We start from the raw sequence: 17,382 nt of genomic DNA, 5'->3' as shown, positions 1-17,382 counted from the left end.
ACTTGGGCCTCTGTCCACACATTCACAAAGCACTATGCAGTCACACAGGACTCCAGGGCTGATGCCATAGTGGACATCACAGTACTTACTTCAATGACTCGAACGAACCCAAAGTCCCTGCAGCCCTTAGAGGAGCGCTGCTTTACAGACACCTAAAGTGGAACACCCACAGGGATACTACTCAAAGGAAGAAGAAAGGTTACTCACCTTGTGCAGTAACTGGAGTTATTTGAGATGTGTGTCCCTGTGGGTGCTCCACTACCCACACACCTCCCGTCTATTTTGGTGTTCACAGTGAGGACTCTGCGGTAGAGAAGGAACTAGAGGGCTCAGGTCATGCACATACTACACGTGGCACCAACAGCGCCGCAAAACACCAACTGCGCATGCGCGAGACCATAAATCTCCAATTGATAGCGCCAGGACGCACTTCCCCCCTAAAGTGGAGCACCCACAGGGGGAGACACCTGAAAGAACCGCAGTTACTGCACAAGGTAAGTAACCTTTCCTTCTCTTCCTCTACATTTGAAGACTGTTCACCAGACTTCCTCACTTAGGGAGGCTCTCCTAGAGCACCTTTAAACTTGGGACCTATGGCCCTTTCAAGAAGCTTGTCTCTACATAAACATCCTAAAGCTCAAAGGCTTCTGTCTGGCATGAATGCATTAGAAACTAATGATATACCTGAGATACATCAATGATATTTTCATCATCTGGACAACAACTTAAACTCCCTCATAGATTTCCACCACAACTTCAATCACCACCACCCATCCCTTAAACTCTCTCTGAAACACTCCTACACTAGCATCAACTTCCTGGACACTCTTATCAGCTTCAACAATGGAACCCTACAGACAACTATATACAAGAAACCCATAGGTCACCATACCTACTACTTTCATAAATCCAGTAGGCACCCTAAACACACCAAGAAATCTGTTATCTGCAGCCAGGCACTCAGATACCACAGAATATGCTCTGAGGAGAGAGTCTGGGTATACACCTCAATTCACGCAAAATTGCCTTCATCAAACAACAACACTCCACCAGAGAAGTAGATTGCTTCATGGAACAGGTCATCCAAATACCCCGAGAGAACGTGCTTCAGTACAGAAATAAACCCTCCTCTAACCACACCCCCATAATTGTCACCTAACACTCAACGTTGAAACCCACATGAAGGTACCATCAAAACATCCACAATCCATACTTGATGGGGACCACATCCTGAAAGATATCTTTCCTGAAACTCCTCTTCTGGCCTTCAAACAGTCCCCCAGCCTCTCTGAGCTCATAATCAGAAGCAAATTCCCCACAGACCAAAACATACCAATTCAAAGTGGCACCAGACCCTGTCACAACGACAGATGCAAAACCTGCAGATGTGTCTCCACTGCTACAGTGATCAACACCCCCACACCTTACAAGATCCATGGGTCCTACACATGCCTATCACAACATGTGTACCTCATCCAGTGCACTCAGTGCCCCAATAACAAATATGTGAGTGAAGCCCCACTATGCTCTCAAATGAACTTACACAGGAAAATGATAAAAAAGACAAAAAAACACCATATCACCTGTGGTTGAATGCTTTTCACAAAATGATTACTCTGTATCTGACCTATCTGTTCTCATCCTCAAAGGAAACCTTCACAACACTTTCAAAAGATGAGCTTAGGAGCTTAAATTCATAACTTTGCAAGGCACTAAAAATCATGGATTGAGTAGACACACTGGAATTATAGATTACAATGATCTATAACCCACTAACAGTCCCCTCAGCTGGCTTTCCCTTCCGCCTTTCCTTTCCCCCCTATCACTGCAGGGTTGTTCACCTTGAATGGTCCCTTGAAATATGTATGAACTACTTATGCTAAACAATCTGTTCCACTTTGTATTTAGCTGTGACACTCTGGAGTATGTTTCCCAGACCTGAAGTAGAGCTCTGAGTAAGCTTGAAAGCTTGTCTGTCTCAGCAACAGGAATTGATGCAATAAAAGATATAACCTCACCCACCTTGTCTGGTATGAAAGGCATTTGTACTGTTACTCCAGGAATCTATGACCATGTGCTGATAGACACAGAAATATGGGTAGAAATACTGCAACCTCCCCTACATTAATATTGCAACCAGTCCACAACTCCTTTTTTTGTGTCAGGACCCTTACAATTATAGCACTGAAAGTTCAGATTTAAATAACTGAAATCATTAAATTTGCAATTTTTAAAATCCCAGCATCATGAAATTGACCAGAATGGACCGTGAATTTGGTAGGGCCCCAATTATGAATTGTTCCTTTTACTAATCCCTCCCCTTATCTTTCTCTCCTCCTCCCTTCATCATTTATTTTTTCTTTATGCCAATAGTATATTGTAACAGGTAGATGTCATTAAGCATGCCCACTTGGGGCATGGTATGGACCTTGCAGTCCTGCTGAGGTCATGCAATGATTTACTCAGACTTGGGAACAGAACAAGATACACTCTTTGTGACGCTTTAACAACTTTTTTTTTTTTTTATGGAGTATAAAAAGCTGCATCTCATTAAGCCCCTCAACACTAACCCTTCTTCTGACCTGGGGGCTAATGCTGACAAGCATCTTCTTCCAAGTTCAGGAGTTCCTAGCACCCATCCCAGAGCTGGGTTAACATGCAAAGCAAACTCATGCATCTGAGATGAGTGCATCCATAGAACTCCTCTTGGAGCAGGATTATGCCAGGTGGCCCCTTTTTTACTCCTTTCATGTGTCAGCTTGGAGATGAACAGGCCATAGTTATCCTCCTGCTACAGCAGTGGTGGGCCACCTGCGGACCGTATGCAGCCTGTCAGGGTAATCCTCTGGCAGGCCACCAGACACTTTGTTTACATTTGCATGGCCGCCCACAGCTCCCAGTGGCTGCGGTTAGCTGTTACCAGCTAAGGGGAGCTGCGGGAAACGGTGCAAGGATGCGCTGTTCTCTGCTTCCCACAGCTCCCATTGGCCGGGAATGGCAAGCTTGGAACTGCAGGCAGCTGTGCAAATGTAAACAAACTGTCTCGCGGCCTGCCAGCGGATTACCCTGGTGGGCCACGTGGGGCCCACAGGCTGCCCACCACTGTGCTAGAGTCTTTGGGAGCACTTCCCTTCAACTGAGCCTTTTATCAGGCCCAGGTATGTTTTAGTTAGTTAGCTGCCTAGATGGCTTTGCTCTCCTTAAAGAATCCTGTCACAGGTACATATAAGGGGAGTCAGGGCCAGCCACCCTATGACATATATGCACCCATCATGCACACTCTCAGGCACTGAGCCATATCACACTCACTCCCTCTTCCCCCTCCTCTCGAGCTCTCAACAACCATCAACCTGTTACCTTTCACATGAAGGTTGAGTTTCCCCTCCCCAATACTCCATTCTGACCACCTCCAATGAAGAGTTTTGGGCCAAGGGGGAGCAGCAATGGTGGGAGTCTCTTCTGGGACATGGGACCAGGTGCATTCTTCCTTGGTCTCCACATGGGCTGAAGATTTTCTTCTTGCAACAGAACATGGAAGGGGAGCTACTGGTGGGGATCAGCTGCCACAGTTTAGCCAAATGACTCCAAACATGCAGGCTACTCTATTTTGTGCAACTAATCCCGAAGTCAAGAGGGAAAGAGCAGGAAGGGGCTGGAGATCAGACAGGGTCTCATGAAGGAGAAAGCTTAGCTATAGAAAAGATGGCAGCTGGCAGGAAAGGAGTAGATTCATTTTTGTCACTCCCTTTATGCTGCTCTCTGCAGCCAGGAAAGCGCGAGAATGTTCCACAGGGAATTGGGATGGGCAGGAACGTGGGATTCCACATCCAAGATGCAGTCCTGCTGTTTGAAATGATCTCTACAAAGGTAAATGACACTAAGAAAACAGCGCAGCAGATTTAAAAAGATTGGCTGTTAATTCAAACGTTTCATGGTGTTTGTGTGTGTTGTGTCTTAATAGTTGTTGCTCCCTCTTTCCTGTACAGGTTAAGGATTTTTCTGTTGACACACTGCTTCAACAGCATGATAATTTAAACATGGCTTTGGATAGCTGTTACAGTGGCGATAATGTGGTCATTTTCCCAGGAGAATATAAGGCTCTAAACCTGTCCATGTTAACTGAGGATATTATTATTCAAGGTCAGCAGTGCATTCTACTTACTTTTAATATGTTACAAATTGTAACTATATAAAGCAGTCTTTCAGATCAGCAATTACTACAAGTAAATAGGGAGGCAGAGGGAATCCACTGGGAATTCTAATGGGATTAGTAACACTGAATCTGAAAACATTAGACAGAATAAAATGTTGGTCACCCCGGTTTAAAATACTGTGCAACTGAATACAGTATATAAGGAATTTAGTAATATATTCATTCAAGAATTGTTAGGGCTCCATGTTTGTCACAGAAGTCATGGAGGTTGTGGAAAATCATGGAATCCGTGACTTCTGTGGGGGCCAGTGTGGCTGACCTCAGGGCCAGCTGCTCAGGTGGCCCTAGGGACAATTACACTGGCCCTTCCTGGAGCAGCCCTGCAGCTCGCTGCTGCTGGAGTGGCCTTGGGGACAGCCTGAGCAGCAGGCTCTAGGTGGCCAGTGCAGCTGCTACTAGTGACCCCTGGTGACAGTTCCCAAGTGGCCAGAGTAGCTGCTTCCCCAGGTGGCCCCTGGCATCCATCCCCGGTGCAGCCGGTGCTTGAGCTGGCCCCGCACCCCCCAGCAGCAGCTCCCCAGGATGACTGCTCCCCATGAGCAGCCCCTTTAAGATTTAGTCAGAGGTATTTATAGTAAAAGTCATAGACACATAACGGATGGTGAATTTTTGTGTATTACCCGTGACCACTCCATGACTTTTACTAAAAATACCCATGACTAAATCTTAGCCTTATTCATTGTTAAGAAACCAGTAATGTAGTAGTCTTGTTGATAAACGGCAGCATTCCTAGTTAACAAGTGAAGATGGAAGTAATAAATGTGAGGACTAAAACTTTTTATATCCTTTTTTGACAGGTTAGCAACTAGATTTTTTTTCTTCAGGTTACTAAACCAAGAAGGAACTGAAAATTAAAACTAAAAACTCAATAATATACTTTGGGGCTAATGTCCCTCTTCACTGAAGCCTTTTGAAAAATTTTCCTTAGCTTGGCCAACACCAATAGTATTGATGCATTTAGTATTGGTATAAGACAACCCTTGGCCCTAATTTTTAATAGGGTCTAAACTGGCATGCCAATCATGCATATACAATTCAGTGCAAGTGCAAAATGTCAGGCACAAATGATTTAACTTCAGTTCTGTCATGTACACATGCAGCTGATTTCAGGTGCAGAATTGAAGCTCTATCTTTTTATTGGAGAAAGAATGAATCTGTTTTTGACATTGACAGGTTTTTGCACTCTTTGGTACCTGTAACAGTTTATTTTTTAAAGTACTCTCCATCTCATCTTTCAGCACTTGAATGGCTTCCTCTTAAAGTGATGACATTGCATCTAGAAGTACTCTTTTTCATCTGGCAAGACCTTAGAGAAGAAGATATCTCTGAGATCCTAGTCAATCCACAACTTGATAGATTTCCACTAGTGTCACACTTGAATAAGCATTAATTAATCAATAGCATTCTGGAAAGTTATTTGGCAACAATCCAGGTGCACTTAAACTTCCTCTTGCATCCCAGTTGTGGACAATTCAAGTTCTAAACTCCCATTCAACCTTCCAGATTATTCCCTAGACTGGTTTCTCTTAAATCTAGTCAGGCCTTCCCTTCAGGAGAGTTTACTTAAAATGGATGAGAAACAGAAGATATGCTAGTAAGTATTCCTCTTACGGCTTACCCAAGCTGGCTAGCTCTGTAACTTTGTGTCATGCCTCTGAGCGACTGTCTACCCTGGTCTCCAAAATGGCAGCCTCTGTCCCCAGCCTCTCTGCTTTGCTTGCTTTAGGTGAACAAATGTCTCTATGGTCCTAGGAGACTTCAGAGCAGGTAGGTCTAATGAATTAATGCTCAAGAATGGTATACTGAAATTGTCTGTTCCTAGATCCTGTCTGTCTCATCCGCCAAGGTTAAATGTGTCCATAATACATGTGTGCACTATGTCTTCAGTCATTGAGTCATTCATTCAAAACATCCATGAAAAAGGAAATTAAGGCTATGACTACACTACAGATTATGCTGGCAAAGCTTATGTTGCTTAGGGATGTGAATAAATCATCCCCTTGAGCGACATAAGTTACATTGACATAAGCGCCGGTGTGAACAGCAGTATGTCAGCGGATGAGCTTCTCCCACCTACATAGCTTCTGTCGCTTACGGGGGCTGGAGTAGTTAAGCCAACAGGAAAGCTCTCCCTTGTTGGCTTAGAGCAGCTCCATTAGAGAGTTGACAGCAGTGTAGCTGCACATTTGTAAACTCTTAGTGTAACCGTACTCTTAATGTTGGCTGCTTTATACCTGTTCCTGGGTTCTTAGTTTGGATTTTTTATTCTTCTGTATCAGAGGAAGTTCTCGATTACATCAGGCACTTTGCCTTAATGGGCTTGCCTGTTTTATGCCACAGTATAACCAGATTCCATCACCTTCTCTTTCAAGGTCTTTGAGGAGCTACTTATGAGTGTAATGACTACTTGTAAATAATGTAACCATCACTAACAAACACTTATACTACAGTATCATGTATTCTATCTAAATAGTGAACTCTCTGCTAAAGATCACTAACAGGCAACAGCATCAGACCACTTCAAAACATCCCTTCAAAAAATCTTTGCTGATCCCTTAGGTATTTTAAATGCAAAATAAGTTAATGTAGCATTACGGTCAGTAAACTCAGAATAGAGAAATAAAGTTAAGGTTCTTTGAGGTGGCCTCGGCCTATTCAAACTTGAGATCTGTGGCTGAACTTTGTGATCCTCCTGCAAATCAGTTTCTTTAACACTACACCAGTGTACTCTCATAGCAGATGTTCATAGCATGGACTGCAAAAGGCTATGCAGATCCAGCCCTCTCAATAGGTTTCTGTTGTTTTCACCCCAAACTTTAACTTATGACATTTGGTAAAACGGTTGTTGCCTTGCACATTTCATTTTTATTTTGGACTTAAGAGTTCTCAGATTTTTTGATCCTGGATGATCACACTTCCAAGGATTCTGATAAGAAAGGTGGATTTAAGCAGTGTATGTCATTTCTCTCCTGGTTCCTTGAGGCAGACATACGCATTTGCTATTTGTTCTGCTTGCAGTAAGCCTGTTCCCCAAACTGCTGTACTGTGTGCAGAGCTTTCAAATATCAGGTCTGCACCAGTAAGCAGCAGAGGTTTTATGCCATCCTCAAAGAGGCTTTAAAAGCTCAAACCCGACTCTGATGTTGAATCAGCTGTCCTGTGAAGTAATAGAGTAGACCTCTTTTAGTCTCAAAGCCAGGAAAATGAGGAATAAATTCCACAATAAAGTCAATTCAGAACAGATCAGGGTCCATGACTGTTATGCCTATGACTTCTATAAGTACTGAAGTCTTGGATGCCAATAACATCAGCTCTGACATGTGAACCTTTTTGATATAGAGACAGATGTTTTAAAGTCATTCATTGGTGCCAGGAGCTCGAAGATATCTAGTGGTGTTGGAAGCAAAATACACTCCAAATATTAATCATATAGGAGCTCTGCTGAATATTCTTTAAATCCTCAGGACTCTCCATTGGTGGAACTTAACAGGTAGAAAGAAGTTTCATTTCTTTGGGCAAATTGCAGAAGCTGACCATTTGTGAGAGACCAAGCTCCGGATACATTTTCTAGAATGGAGCAGTAAGGTGGATTCTAAAAATCTCTTCTGCTACTGCTTCCCTGGTCATGCTCAATTGTTAACAGACAGCACTATAGCTGCATATTGCATTAACAAATAGAGTTATCAGAATTTGTCTGCACAGTGATACTTGTTTCTCCATGTCTTCAGAACTTCTGTGTTTTGAGCACCAGGTTTATAGAACTAAGATTGAGGAAAGCATAATAATGTTTTGCTATTTTTACTTGGCATTTGACCAGCATGTTAAATGTGTATCATTATTAGGTCCTTGTTCAGTGCAACATGGCACATACAAACAAGTAGATCTGGAGAGGGAACAAATTTGGATAACTTAAATTCTTTGAATGATTGCTCATGTCAATTCCAAGTAAGTGTGTGCGTGCCACATGCACGATCACTGGAAGGTTTTTCCCTGGTGGTACCTGTCATGTCGGCTGTGGAGCCTCCTGAAGTGGCACCGTATATAGGTCTCTGCCGACTTGCCGCCTCTTCAGTTCCATCATACCACCAATAATGGTCATTGGAGCAGCTTCTCTCTTGCGTTCACAAGTGATTCCCTAGTGGATTTTCTTCTCATCTCTTTCTATAAATAGTTTGTATAGCTGTAATTAGTTAAGTTTACATTGGGGTTTGCCCCTCCCTCACAATCCCATCTCTGGGACTAGGGCATGCCTCCGTCTCAGGGCTTCAAGCCGTGCGGGTCTTACCTCAAGCCCATGCCCAAGGGACACCCACATGACTCCTGTCTCAAGTGCCTGAGAGAAGGACACCAGTCCAACAGTAAAATTTGCAAGGGCTTTAGCCCAGGACCAAAAAGGAGCAGGACTTTCAGCTGAAACTCCTTTTGATGAAGTCAGCCCTTTGCCCTCAGCTAGCCCAGACAGTGTCAGACCCAGGGCTGGGCACTTCGGTGTTTAGTGTGCCGGCCCCAGTGCGAGAGGCCCTGGCACCCAAAAAGGACTCATCTGGGGAGCCTCAGAACCACCATTCCTGGCACCAAGAACCAGCTCCATTATGAGACACCGCTCGTAGTCTTCAGTGGCACACAAAAAGAGCGGATGGGGCACTTCCCTACTAAGACAGTGGACCAACCTTGGGCCTGTCTATGCTGGTACTGTTGACTCTGGCCTCTTGGGAAGGTCCATCGAGTCTGGTACTGGTGGACTTCCCAGTGCAGGAGGAGCTAGAGGAGGAACTGGATCTTCCCTTCACACCAGACACCTTTGAGGCATGAAGGGACCTGATCGCCATGACTGCACAGTCTCCTGCTCCACTGGCTTGTGCTCTGGCACAGACAGTGGTATCAGCATTCATCCGTCATAGGAGCAAGCCTGTTTTGCAGCACCATTCCCTGGCACTGTCTAGGTCCGCACCGCCGTGGTCAAGCTCAGACTTCTCCTCAGAGGTGGACTCCTACACATCCCAGCATAGCCAGTACTGCTCCCAGCACCGCCCAAAGGCAGGACAAGGGGCAGCTGGTGCCTATATTGTCCTGGCTGCCTCAGTGGCAGGGGCTGACACAGTGGCCCTTTTGGACTCCTGCTATGGACAGGAGGGCCCATCAGGACCTCCTCAGGAGGATGGCCCAGAACCTGAACTTCCAGACAGAGGAGGCCTCTGAGGACACGGACCCAATGATGGACATTCTGGCTCTTGAAGGGCCCTTGAGGGTGGCTTTTCCCCTCATTAAAACTATACAAAATACCACCAAGGTGCTGTGGCACACACCTGCCTCCATCCTGCCAAGGGGGTGGCGTGTAAACACTTTGTACAATTTAAGGGGTACAAACACCTCTTTGCCCACTCCCAGCCTGGGACCTTGGTGGTAGAGGCAGCTAACCACAAGGAGCAGCAGGGGCAACTGGGGCCTACGTCCAAATCCAAGGATGTGAAGAAGCTGAACCTTTGTTCAGAAAGTCTACTCCACCGGGGGGAGGGAGTCCAGCTTCGCATAGTGAACCAACAAGTGGTCCTGAGCCACTATGCTTATAACTCCTGGAGTTCTCTGGTCAAATTCCAGGAATTGCTTCCAGCTGACTTCTGCTCCGAGTTTGGGGCGGTCCTGGAGGAGGGCAAGGTGGTTGCCAGGGCCTCTCTTCAGGCTGCCCTGGACTCAGCAGACTCTGCCACCCACAATATGGCCATTGCCATAGCCATGAGGTGCAGCTCTTGGCTGCAGATCTCAGGGCTCCCGCATGAGGTCCACAATACAATCTAGGACCTGCCCTTTGACTGCTCCGGCCTCTTTGCGGAACAGACAGACTCAAGGCTTCATACCCCTTAATGATTCATGGGTGACCCTCAAGTTTATGGAGCTGCACATATCAGCCCCTCAAAGGAAGCCATTTAAAGCCCCAGGTCGCCCGATGCTTCTGCTCTGCCCCTCCTAGCCAGGACTATAGCAGGAAGCAGGGCAGAAGTAACAGGAGATGCCCATCTCAGTCCTCCTCCGGCCAGGGCCAGGCTAAGGAGCCTTTGGGCTCAAAGCCGAACTTTTGAAGAGGTGCCCGAGGATGGAGCACCAGTTCAATACCTGGATCCTTCCTCTCTCTTTGTGAGCCATCTATCCCCTTTCTACCATGTCTGGGCTCAAATAACCTCAGACCACTGGGTTTTGAGCACTGTAGAATTGGGATATTCTCTCCAATTCTGTTCCCTCCCACCGATCTTCCCCATCCCTTTTCAGGGACCCTTCTCATGAGCAACTTCTAGTACCGGATGTACAAACACTCCTACAGTTCAGGGCGGTAGAGGAGGTTCCTTTGGAGTTCAAATTACTTCTTAATCCCCAATGCCAAGAGTGGGTTAAGGCCCATTTTAGACCTGCAAAACCTCAACAGATTCTTGAAGAAATTGAAGTTCCGGATGGTCTCCCTGGCTTCCATCATTCCCTCTCTGGATCCAGGGATTGGTATGCCACCCTTGATTTGAAGCATGTGTACTTCCATATCTCCATAATCCTGTTCCACAGAATGTTTCTGCAATTTGTGGTCAGCAACATGCACTACCAGTTCATGGTCCTCCCCTTCGGCCTATCAGCGGCCCCCTAGGTGTTGAAGTGCATGGCAGTTGTGGCAGCTTTTCTTTGAAAGCATCACTCTTCCTGGCTCATCTCAAGACCAGGTGGAGGAACATGTGAACCTGGTGCGTACAATGTTTCTCAGACTCGGTCTCATTCTCAACGTGGCAAAGTCAACCTTAATTCCCACTTGGAGAATAGAATTCATTTGGGCCCTCTTGGACTCCACTCAGGCCAGGGTGTTCCTGCTCAAGTCTTGTTTTCTGGCCGTGAGCACCATCATAGAAGGTCTCCACTTGTTCTCTACACGACGGCCCAAAATTGCTTGGACATATGACAGCTTGCCCATACATGATGCAGCATGTAAGGTTGCAGCTCCGTCCCCTTCACGCATGGCTGGCTCAAGGAAACAGGCTGAACCGAGACCATCTAGACAGACTGGTCATGCTCTCTCCTCGGGTTCTCTAATCCCTCCACTAGTGGCTCAGTCCACAAGTAGTTTGTGCAGGAGTATCCTTCTCCAAACCTCAGCCATTGCTCTTGCTAGTCTCAGATGCATTGGTGCTGGGGTGGGGTGTGTACATGGGCGACCACAGAACTCAAGGTCTATGATCCCAGGCAGAACTATCGCTGCACATCATCATGGAGCTGCGTGCGGTGTGTCTAGCTTGTCAGACATTTCAGGCCCATCTCCAGGGCAAATGTGTATTGGTGTTGACAGACCACACCACAGTGATGTTCTTTATAAACAAACATGGTGTTGCTCTCTCCTCTCCCCTGTGCCAGGAAGCCCTCAGGTTGTGGGTCTTTTGCATCACCTATTCAATACAGTTGGAGGTATGATAGCTGCCGGGTTCACAAAATGAACTAGCCGATCATCTCAGCAGATCCTTTCATGGCCATGAATTGTCTCTCTGCCCGGACGTCGTCAGCAATATCTTCCAGAGGTGGGGGTCTCCCCAGGTAGACCTGTTCGCAACATGGAACAGTAGGAAGTGCCAGCAGTTCTGCTCCTTCCTGAACCACAGCCCAGCTTGATCACAGATGCCTCTCTCTTCTCGCAGATGGGGTGCCTGCGGTATGCATTCCTGCCTTTCCCTCTCATCCACAAGGTCCTCTTCGAGGTCCAGCAGGACAAGACATTTTTGATTCCCCAACACTAGTTCTCCACGCTATTACACCTCTTGGTGGACATGGCCTTGTCCATGATTCCAGACCTCATCATGCAGGACCACAGCTGCCTCCAGCACCCCAACCTGGCATCTCCACCTCACAGTGTGGAAATTTCATGGCTAAACTCATTAAAGCTCCAATACTCTGATTTACTTTGGGAGATTCTCCTTGGCAGTAGAAAGCCCTCCACTCATGCCACTTATCTGGCCAAGCAGAAAAGGTTCTCTATTTGGTCCTCGCAGAAGGGCACCCCTCCGCCGCAGTCTTCAATCTCTTTTATACCAGGCTAGGTACTCTACTTAAAGCAGCAGGGGCTGGCAGTCTCATTGATCAAGGTGCATCTGGCTCTTATTTCCTCTTTCCACCTGGGTGCAGCGGGGCTGTCAGTATTTGCTAACCCCTTGGTTAGATGGTTCCTCAAGGGACTAGAGAGGCAATCATGCATGTGGCGTGCACACCTCTACTTGGAATGGACATGAGCAACAGCATCAGTTGTGAAAGGTTAAACAAAAAAAAATATGGAGATATAACTATCTCATAGAACTGGAAGGGACCTTGAAGGTTATCGAGTCCAGTCCCCTTCCTTCACTAGCAGGACCAAGTACTGATTTTGCCCCAGATCCCTATATGGCCCCCTCAAGGATTGAACTCACAACCCTGGGTTTAGCAGGCCAATGTTCAAACCACTGGGCGGTGGATGGATGGGAGGGAGGGAGAGAGAGAGTCGTTCTTTTACACGCAAGTCATTCGTTGTAATTAATTAGGTACTTAAAATAAAACCAAAAACACCTAACTGAGAAATACTCATTTTAACCCAAACGTTGTAACAGTTAATCAAACAGCAAAAAGGTATTCACTGCTTTATGTATAGTGTGGAAATAAATGTTTACAGTGCTTTTCTTCTTTCAACTAGGAGCTGGGAAGCCAGAAGAAATTGTGATCGTTTCAGAGCCTACTCATGAGAGTTTTGTGGTATCCAAAGCCCAAAATGTGAAACTAATGCATCTCACTTTAGTACAACAGGGGACTGTTGATGGTATTGTGGTGGTTGAATCTGGTCATATGACTTTTGTAAACTGTATATTGAAATGTGAAGGAACTGGAGTCTGTGTGCTTACTGGAGCTTCTCTGACTATTACAAACAGTGAGATTACTGGAGCTCAGGTACTGAGTCTGCATGAATATCAAAAAATAAATTTAATAATACAAGCAAGTATAAAATGTTAACATGCATACAGCAGCTTTTTTTTTTTTTTTTAAAAAGGACAAATACTGTTGTTGAATTGCAAGTGGAAATACCTGAAGTTCAAATTCTGTTTTGAAAACTTACATGTAATTTTCAGTTAACTTCCAATTTTCTGTAGCAAATCTCTTTAAGCTCTTCAGGGCAGCAGCCTTGTTTTATTTGTGGTGTTACTAGGGTAGAGTGCTATCCTCACCTTTGGAATTAAGTGTTAGGTGGGAGTTGCTTTCCTACTTATTAAAAACCAAACAGAATTATTAAGCAATATTTTCATGCTTGGTACTTTTTACATGTAAATCACTTTGATGTAGAGACTAAAATATATCCCTGAAGATGTAATTTTAAGGTAATAAATGCTAAGCAATGAATAGTAAAAGATTCCACTGCATTCTTCATTCCAGTGTGAGCAGGAGTTGCAAGGCCCCATAATTGCATAGTTTTATGGGTTTCCATTCCTCACTATAATAAATTGCAGTGGACCAATTTTGACATCTTATATTCATACGAAATTTCAGAACCACTTTTTACGTACTTGACTGTACTCTGAATGCTTTTCCTGTGGCAATCCTTACTTTCAAGATTTAATTTTTTGATTTTAATTTACAGGGTGCTGGTGTTGAGCTGCACCCAGGAAGCACAGCCATTTTGGAGGGTAACAAAATTCACCACTGCAATAACTTCAAAACCAATGAGAGTTCACAGGGTGCCCTAGGTGGAATTAATATTAAGGTAACTAACTGTGTTGTGTTCTCCTAGCAACTGTAACTGACACTCTATAAAGTAATAGCTGTACTGTTGCAAATGCAGAAGTTAGTGGAAGCTAACGAAATGCGGAACGTCATGTTTATTCTAAAAATTGCATTTCTTTAGTTAAAATTTCTAATTCAAGAATCCAGTGGCTAAGTCCTTGATTACCAACAATTAGTGTGGAATTTCATGAATCCTATCAGGTAACCTCTAGTGTTCCAGCACACTTCTCAACTTCTTAGACACCAAATGTACAGCAGTTACTGAAGTGCTATGCATCAGGGCTCTGAGAGCTAACTGTGAGTAAGGGCATTTGGTACCTAAGAAAGTGAGAGGCTAGTATGCTGGGCAGCGATGGTGGTGGTGGTGGTGGTTGGAAGGGCTATCTTGGAAGGGGTCCCTGTGCCCATGCTTCTTCGGGGGGAATGGTGGAGTGTCCCTGCTGCATGAGCTTCTTTTGAGGCAGCACAGAAGGTGTGTTTTTAGGGGAAAGAGGCAGTCCCAAGATCCACTATAGTTTTTAACTCAATCTGCTACCTCATATGTAAGGCTAAGATTTTGTCATGAATATTTTAGCAAAAAGTCACGGACAGGTCACAGACAATAAAAAAAAATTGACGGAAACCCTAAAAATATCCACGACAAAATTGGAAGTCACTAGGAAGTTGTGGGGACTGTTCAGAGCTCCAGGGTTCTTCTGCTGCCCGTGAGGGTACCCTGCAGCTCCCAGCCACTGCGGGCTGAAGTCACGGCGGTCTTGGGAAGTCATGGAATCCGTGACTTCTGTGACCTCCATGACAAAATCATAGCCTTACTCATGCGAAAACTACATACTGCAGAATTATTTTGAATTATCTACACTCAAGTTACTTCTTGAGTTAGCTTAGTGTGAGTGAATGGCCACATTGAAAAACACTCAAGCTGCTGTCTTCACTCTAGCACTGCACTCACTCGTGTGGCACTTAAGATTTCCGAGGTTATATTCCACGGTCTGTGCTGCAGTAATGAGGTGCTCCATGACTTTCCCAGTGAATTGTGGGAGAACATGTCTTTCCTTTCTGTGCACACAAAGGAATAATGGGAAATCAGTAGAGGTTGCCATTTGAGTGGAGTTTGCATTCATTCACTCTTCAGAAAGGTAGTGAGAGCAGCTAATGGGTTGAGCTCAATTGAACTTATACCTCTTGATGGGCCAGCCAACTCAACTTAAGCACCATCACATTCAAGTTCACTGCAGTGCAGACAAGCCCTGCATTAGAATTGTACCTCAGGTTAGCTAACTTGAATTAGCAATATACCTTTTTTTCCACTGAAGAGAAGGCCTTGGTGTGAAGAAGTTTCCCTTTATTACTGCTTTGACTGGTTGTTACACATGATCTCACTTGCTCGACTCAACAGTTAAGAATTTACCCTGAGTTCATGATTTTTTTTGTAGGTCCTCTGAGTCAACTTTTGTCACATTTTAGTTCCCATCTGTAAGACTTAGTATGTGCTAACAGGCTAATTTTTTTTTTTTTTTTGGTTAGAACTATAGCGTTTTGCCCATGAGCCAATACAGCTTGTTTTTGTAGTTTGACTTAGAAACTAATGGTCCCATCTACTCTGACTATTTGTAGATCACAGGCTGTTGAGTTTCACCATGTTACTCTTGTGTGAAACCCAACAAGTTGTTTAACTGAACTAAAGCACATCTTCCATAAAGGCCTCCAATCTTGATTTGAAGCCATCAAGAGATGGAGAAACCATCATTTCCCACTGTAGTTTGTTCCAATGGTTAATCACTCAGGTATCAGGCTGAGCTTGTAGGAACTAGCACTTAAAAAAAATTGAGCAAGACTGTTCTGGTAATCATTGAGACAATTACAGTATAAGTTTTGCTGTAGGAGTAAAAATACATACATAAGGAATAAATGCATACATACATAAGCAATACATGAATTTCCTGATGTTCACATTCTCAGCAAAACAGTTTTTCACAATGTTCTCTCGTCAGTATCTGTACTAAATAGTAAGTTGGACACGGAATAGGTCACATGTCTTGTGTAGCTGTGCTATCAAACTGCTGAGAAGTATTAGAATTTCAGTCAAAAAATGGAAGATTGACAATTTCAGTCCCATTGTGAACTGCTGCTAGGGCAGCAGAGCTGGCTATGGTGAATGGATTGCAAGCTACTAGTTATACTATACTTTGTGAAAGATACTTGCTTAAATATAGTAACAGAAAGTGGGAAGCTTCAAAGGATGTTAGATCAAATTTAAATAAATTGAAACTGTAGTCTTAGTACTAAAATCAGTAGTTTTAGAAGTTAAAACGTATTTGTTAAGTCTTTTCAGATTTGAATTAGATTGCTCCTTTTAACAGTTATGAGAGGGTCTAAAAATCTGGGATAAGGCATTGCCATTTTGAGAGGAATACTAAGAACTATAAAAGAAAATGTGTTTCTTTTGAATGTGAACAGTGCAAGCATTCTTTTATGCCATATTTTAGGTGTGTAAGAGCACAATGCACCCTTCAAAACTAGTTTGTTTTGAATCCTTAACAGGTTGTTCCTGTCCCTAAACTGAAGATGAAAAATAATCACATTTATAGTAACAATGGTTATGGAGTGACCATCCTTCAACCTACGGACCAACTGTCTGCTACAGGAGGGATACTAGAATTTACTGCATCTGGAGATGCAGAGGAAGATATCCTTTCCAAACTAATGCATGAATTGAGCCTAGAGATGAGTAGTAACACACTAGATGATATCAAGGGTCTCAGCATAGTTCATAGTTAAACATGCATTTGATGTATGTTTTGATATATAAAAATTGTTAATAAAAATTAAAGCAACAGTACTCCAAGTTGAAGACTGTTAGTCTTAAATGCTTCTTTGAATTAATGTTATGGAAAATGGCTAGAGTTGCCCTTACTGTGCTTTAACTTTTAGAGCATCTAACTCTAACACACACCTTCAGTCTTGCGTTACAATGTGTCCCCTTTGACTTAATAGTCTAAATTGGGAACAGATACTTTTCCTCTCAGGAGGCTAGGAAAGGTCATTTTATAACACTGAACAGCCACCTGTGTCTACAGTAGTCTGATCCTTAGTTTCTCCACTGTTACTACCACTGGTAGAGCTGCATTGGCAATAACAGTTGAGCACTAATGTAGAACACCCTTACATAGTCATTATCCAGACCTACTCTGAGTAGGATTAGACAACTCTGGCTAAAAGGCCGGTGCTAACTTATTCATAGTGACCCTTCTATTATGGTTACTATCAGTAGAGCTGCACGAGGAAATGTAGAGAATGGAAAATCTTTTACCTGGTAATTTTCTTTCTGCTAGCAGTCTCTTCCACAATTTTGCTATATATGGGCTCTCTCTCTCCTGGCTGCAGTTTGCAGAGGCATTTCATAGCTG

The 17,382-nt window shown here is 44.2% G+C and overlaps 1 protein-coding gene across 1 annotated transcript in view; it reads left to right on the top strand.

The window, feature by feature from the left end:
* The window catches only part of SHCBP1L (SHC binding and spindle associated 1 like), a 52,301-nt gene extending 35,497 nt beyond the window's left edge, over nucleotides 1-16,804 (top strand). Inside the window, exons 7-10 of the mRNA XM_030573694.1 lie at nucleotides 3,987-4,140; nucleotides 12,897-13,147; nucleotides 13,833-13,955; nucleotides 16,517-16,804. Coding sequence (XP_030429554.1) covers nucleotides 3,987-4,140; nucleotides 12,897-13,147; nucleotides 13,833-13,955; nucleotides 16,517-16,753 — 765 coding nt within the window. The 3' untranslated portion in view covers nucleotides 16,754-16,804. The remainder of the gene's footprint in view (nucleotides 1-3,986; nucleotides 4,141-12,896; nucleotides 13,148-13,832; nucleotides 13,956-16,516) is intronic.
* Nucleotides 16,805-17,382: the final 578 nt, after the last annotated feature.

Source organism: Gopherus evgoodei, chromosome 8 (assembly GCF_007399415.2).
Source record: "Gopherus evgoodei ecotype Sinaloan lineage chromosome 8, rGopEvg1_v1.p, whole genome shotgun sequence".
Lineage (NCBI taxonomy): Eukaryota > Metazoa > Chordata > Testudines > Testudinidae > Gopherus > Gopherus evgoodei.
This window is presented reverse-complemented; position numbering and strand designations above follow the sequence as displayed.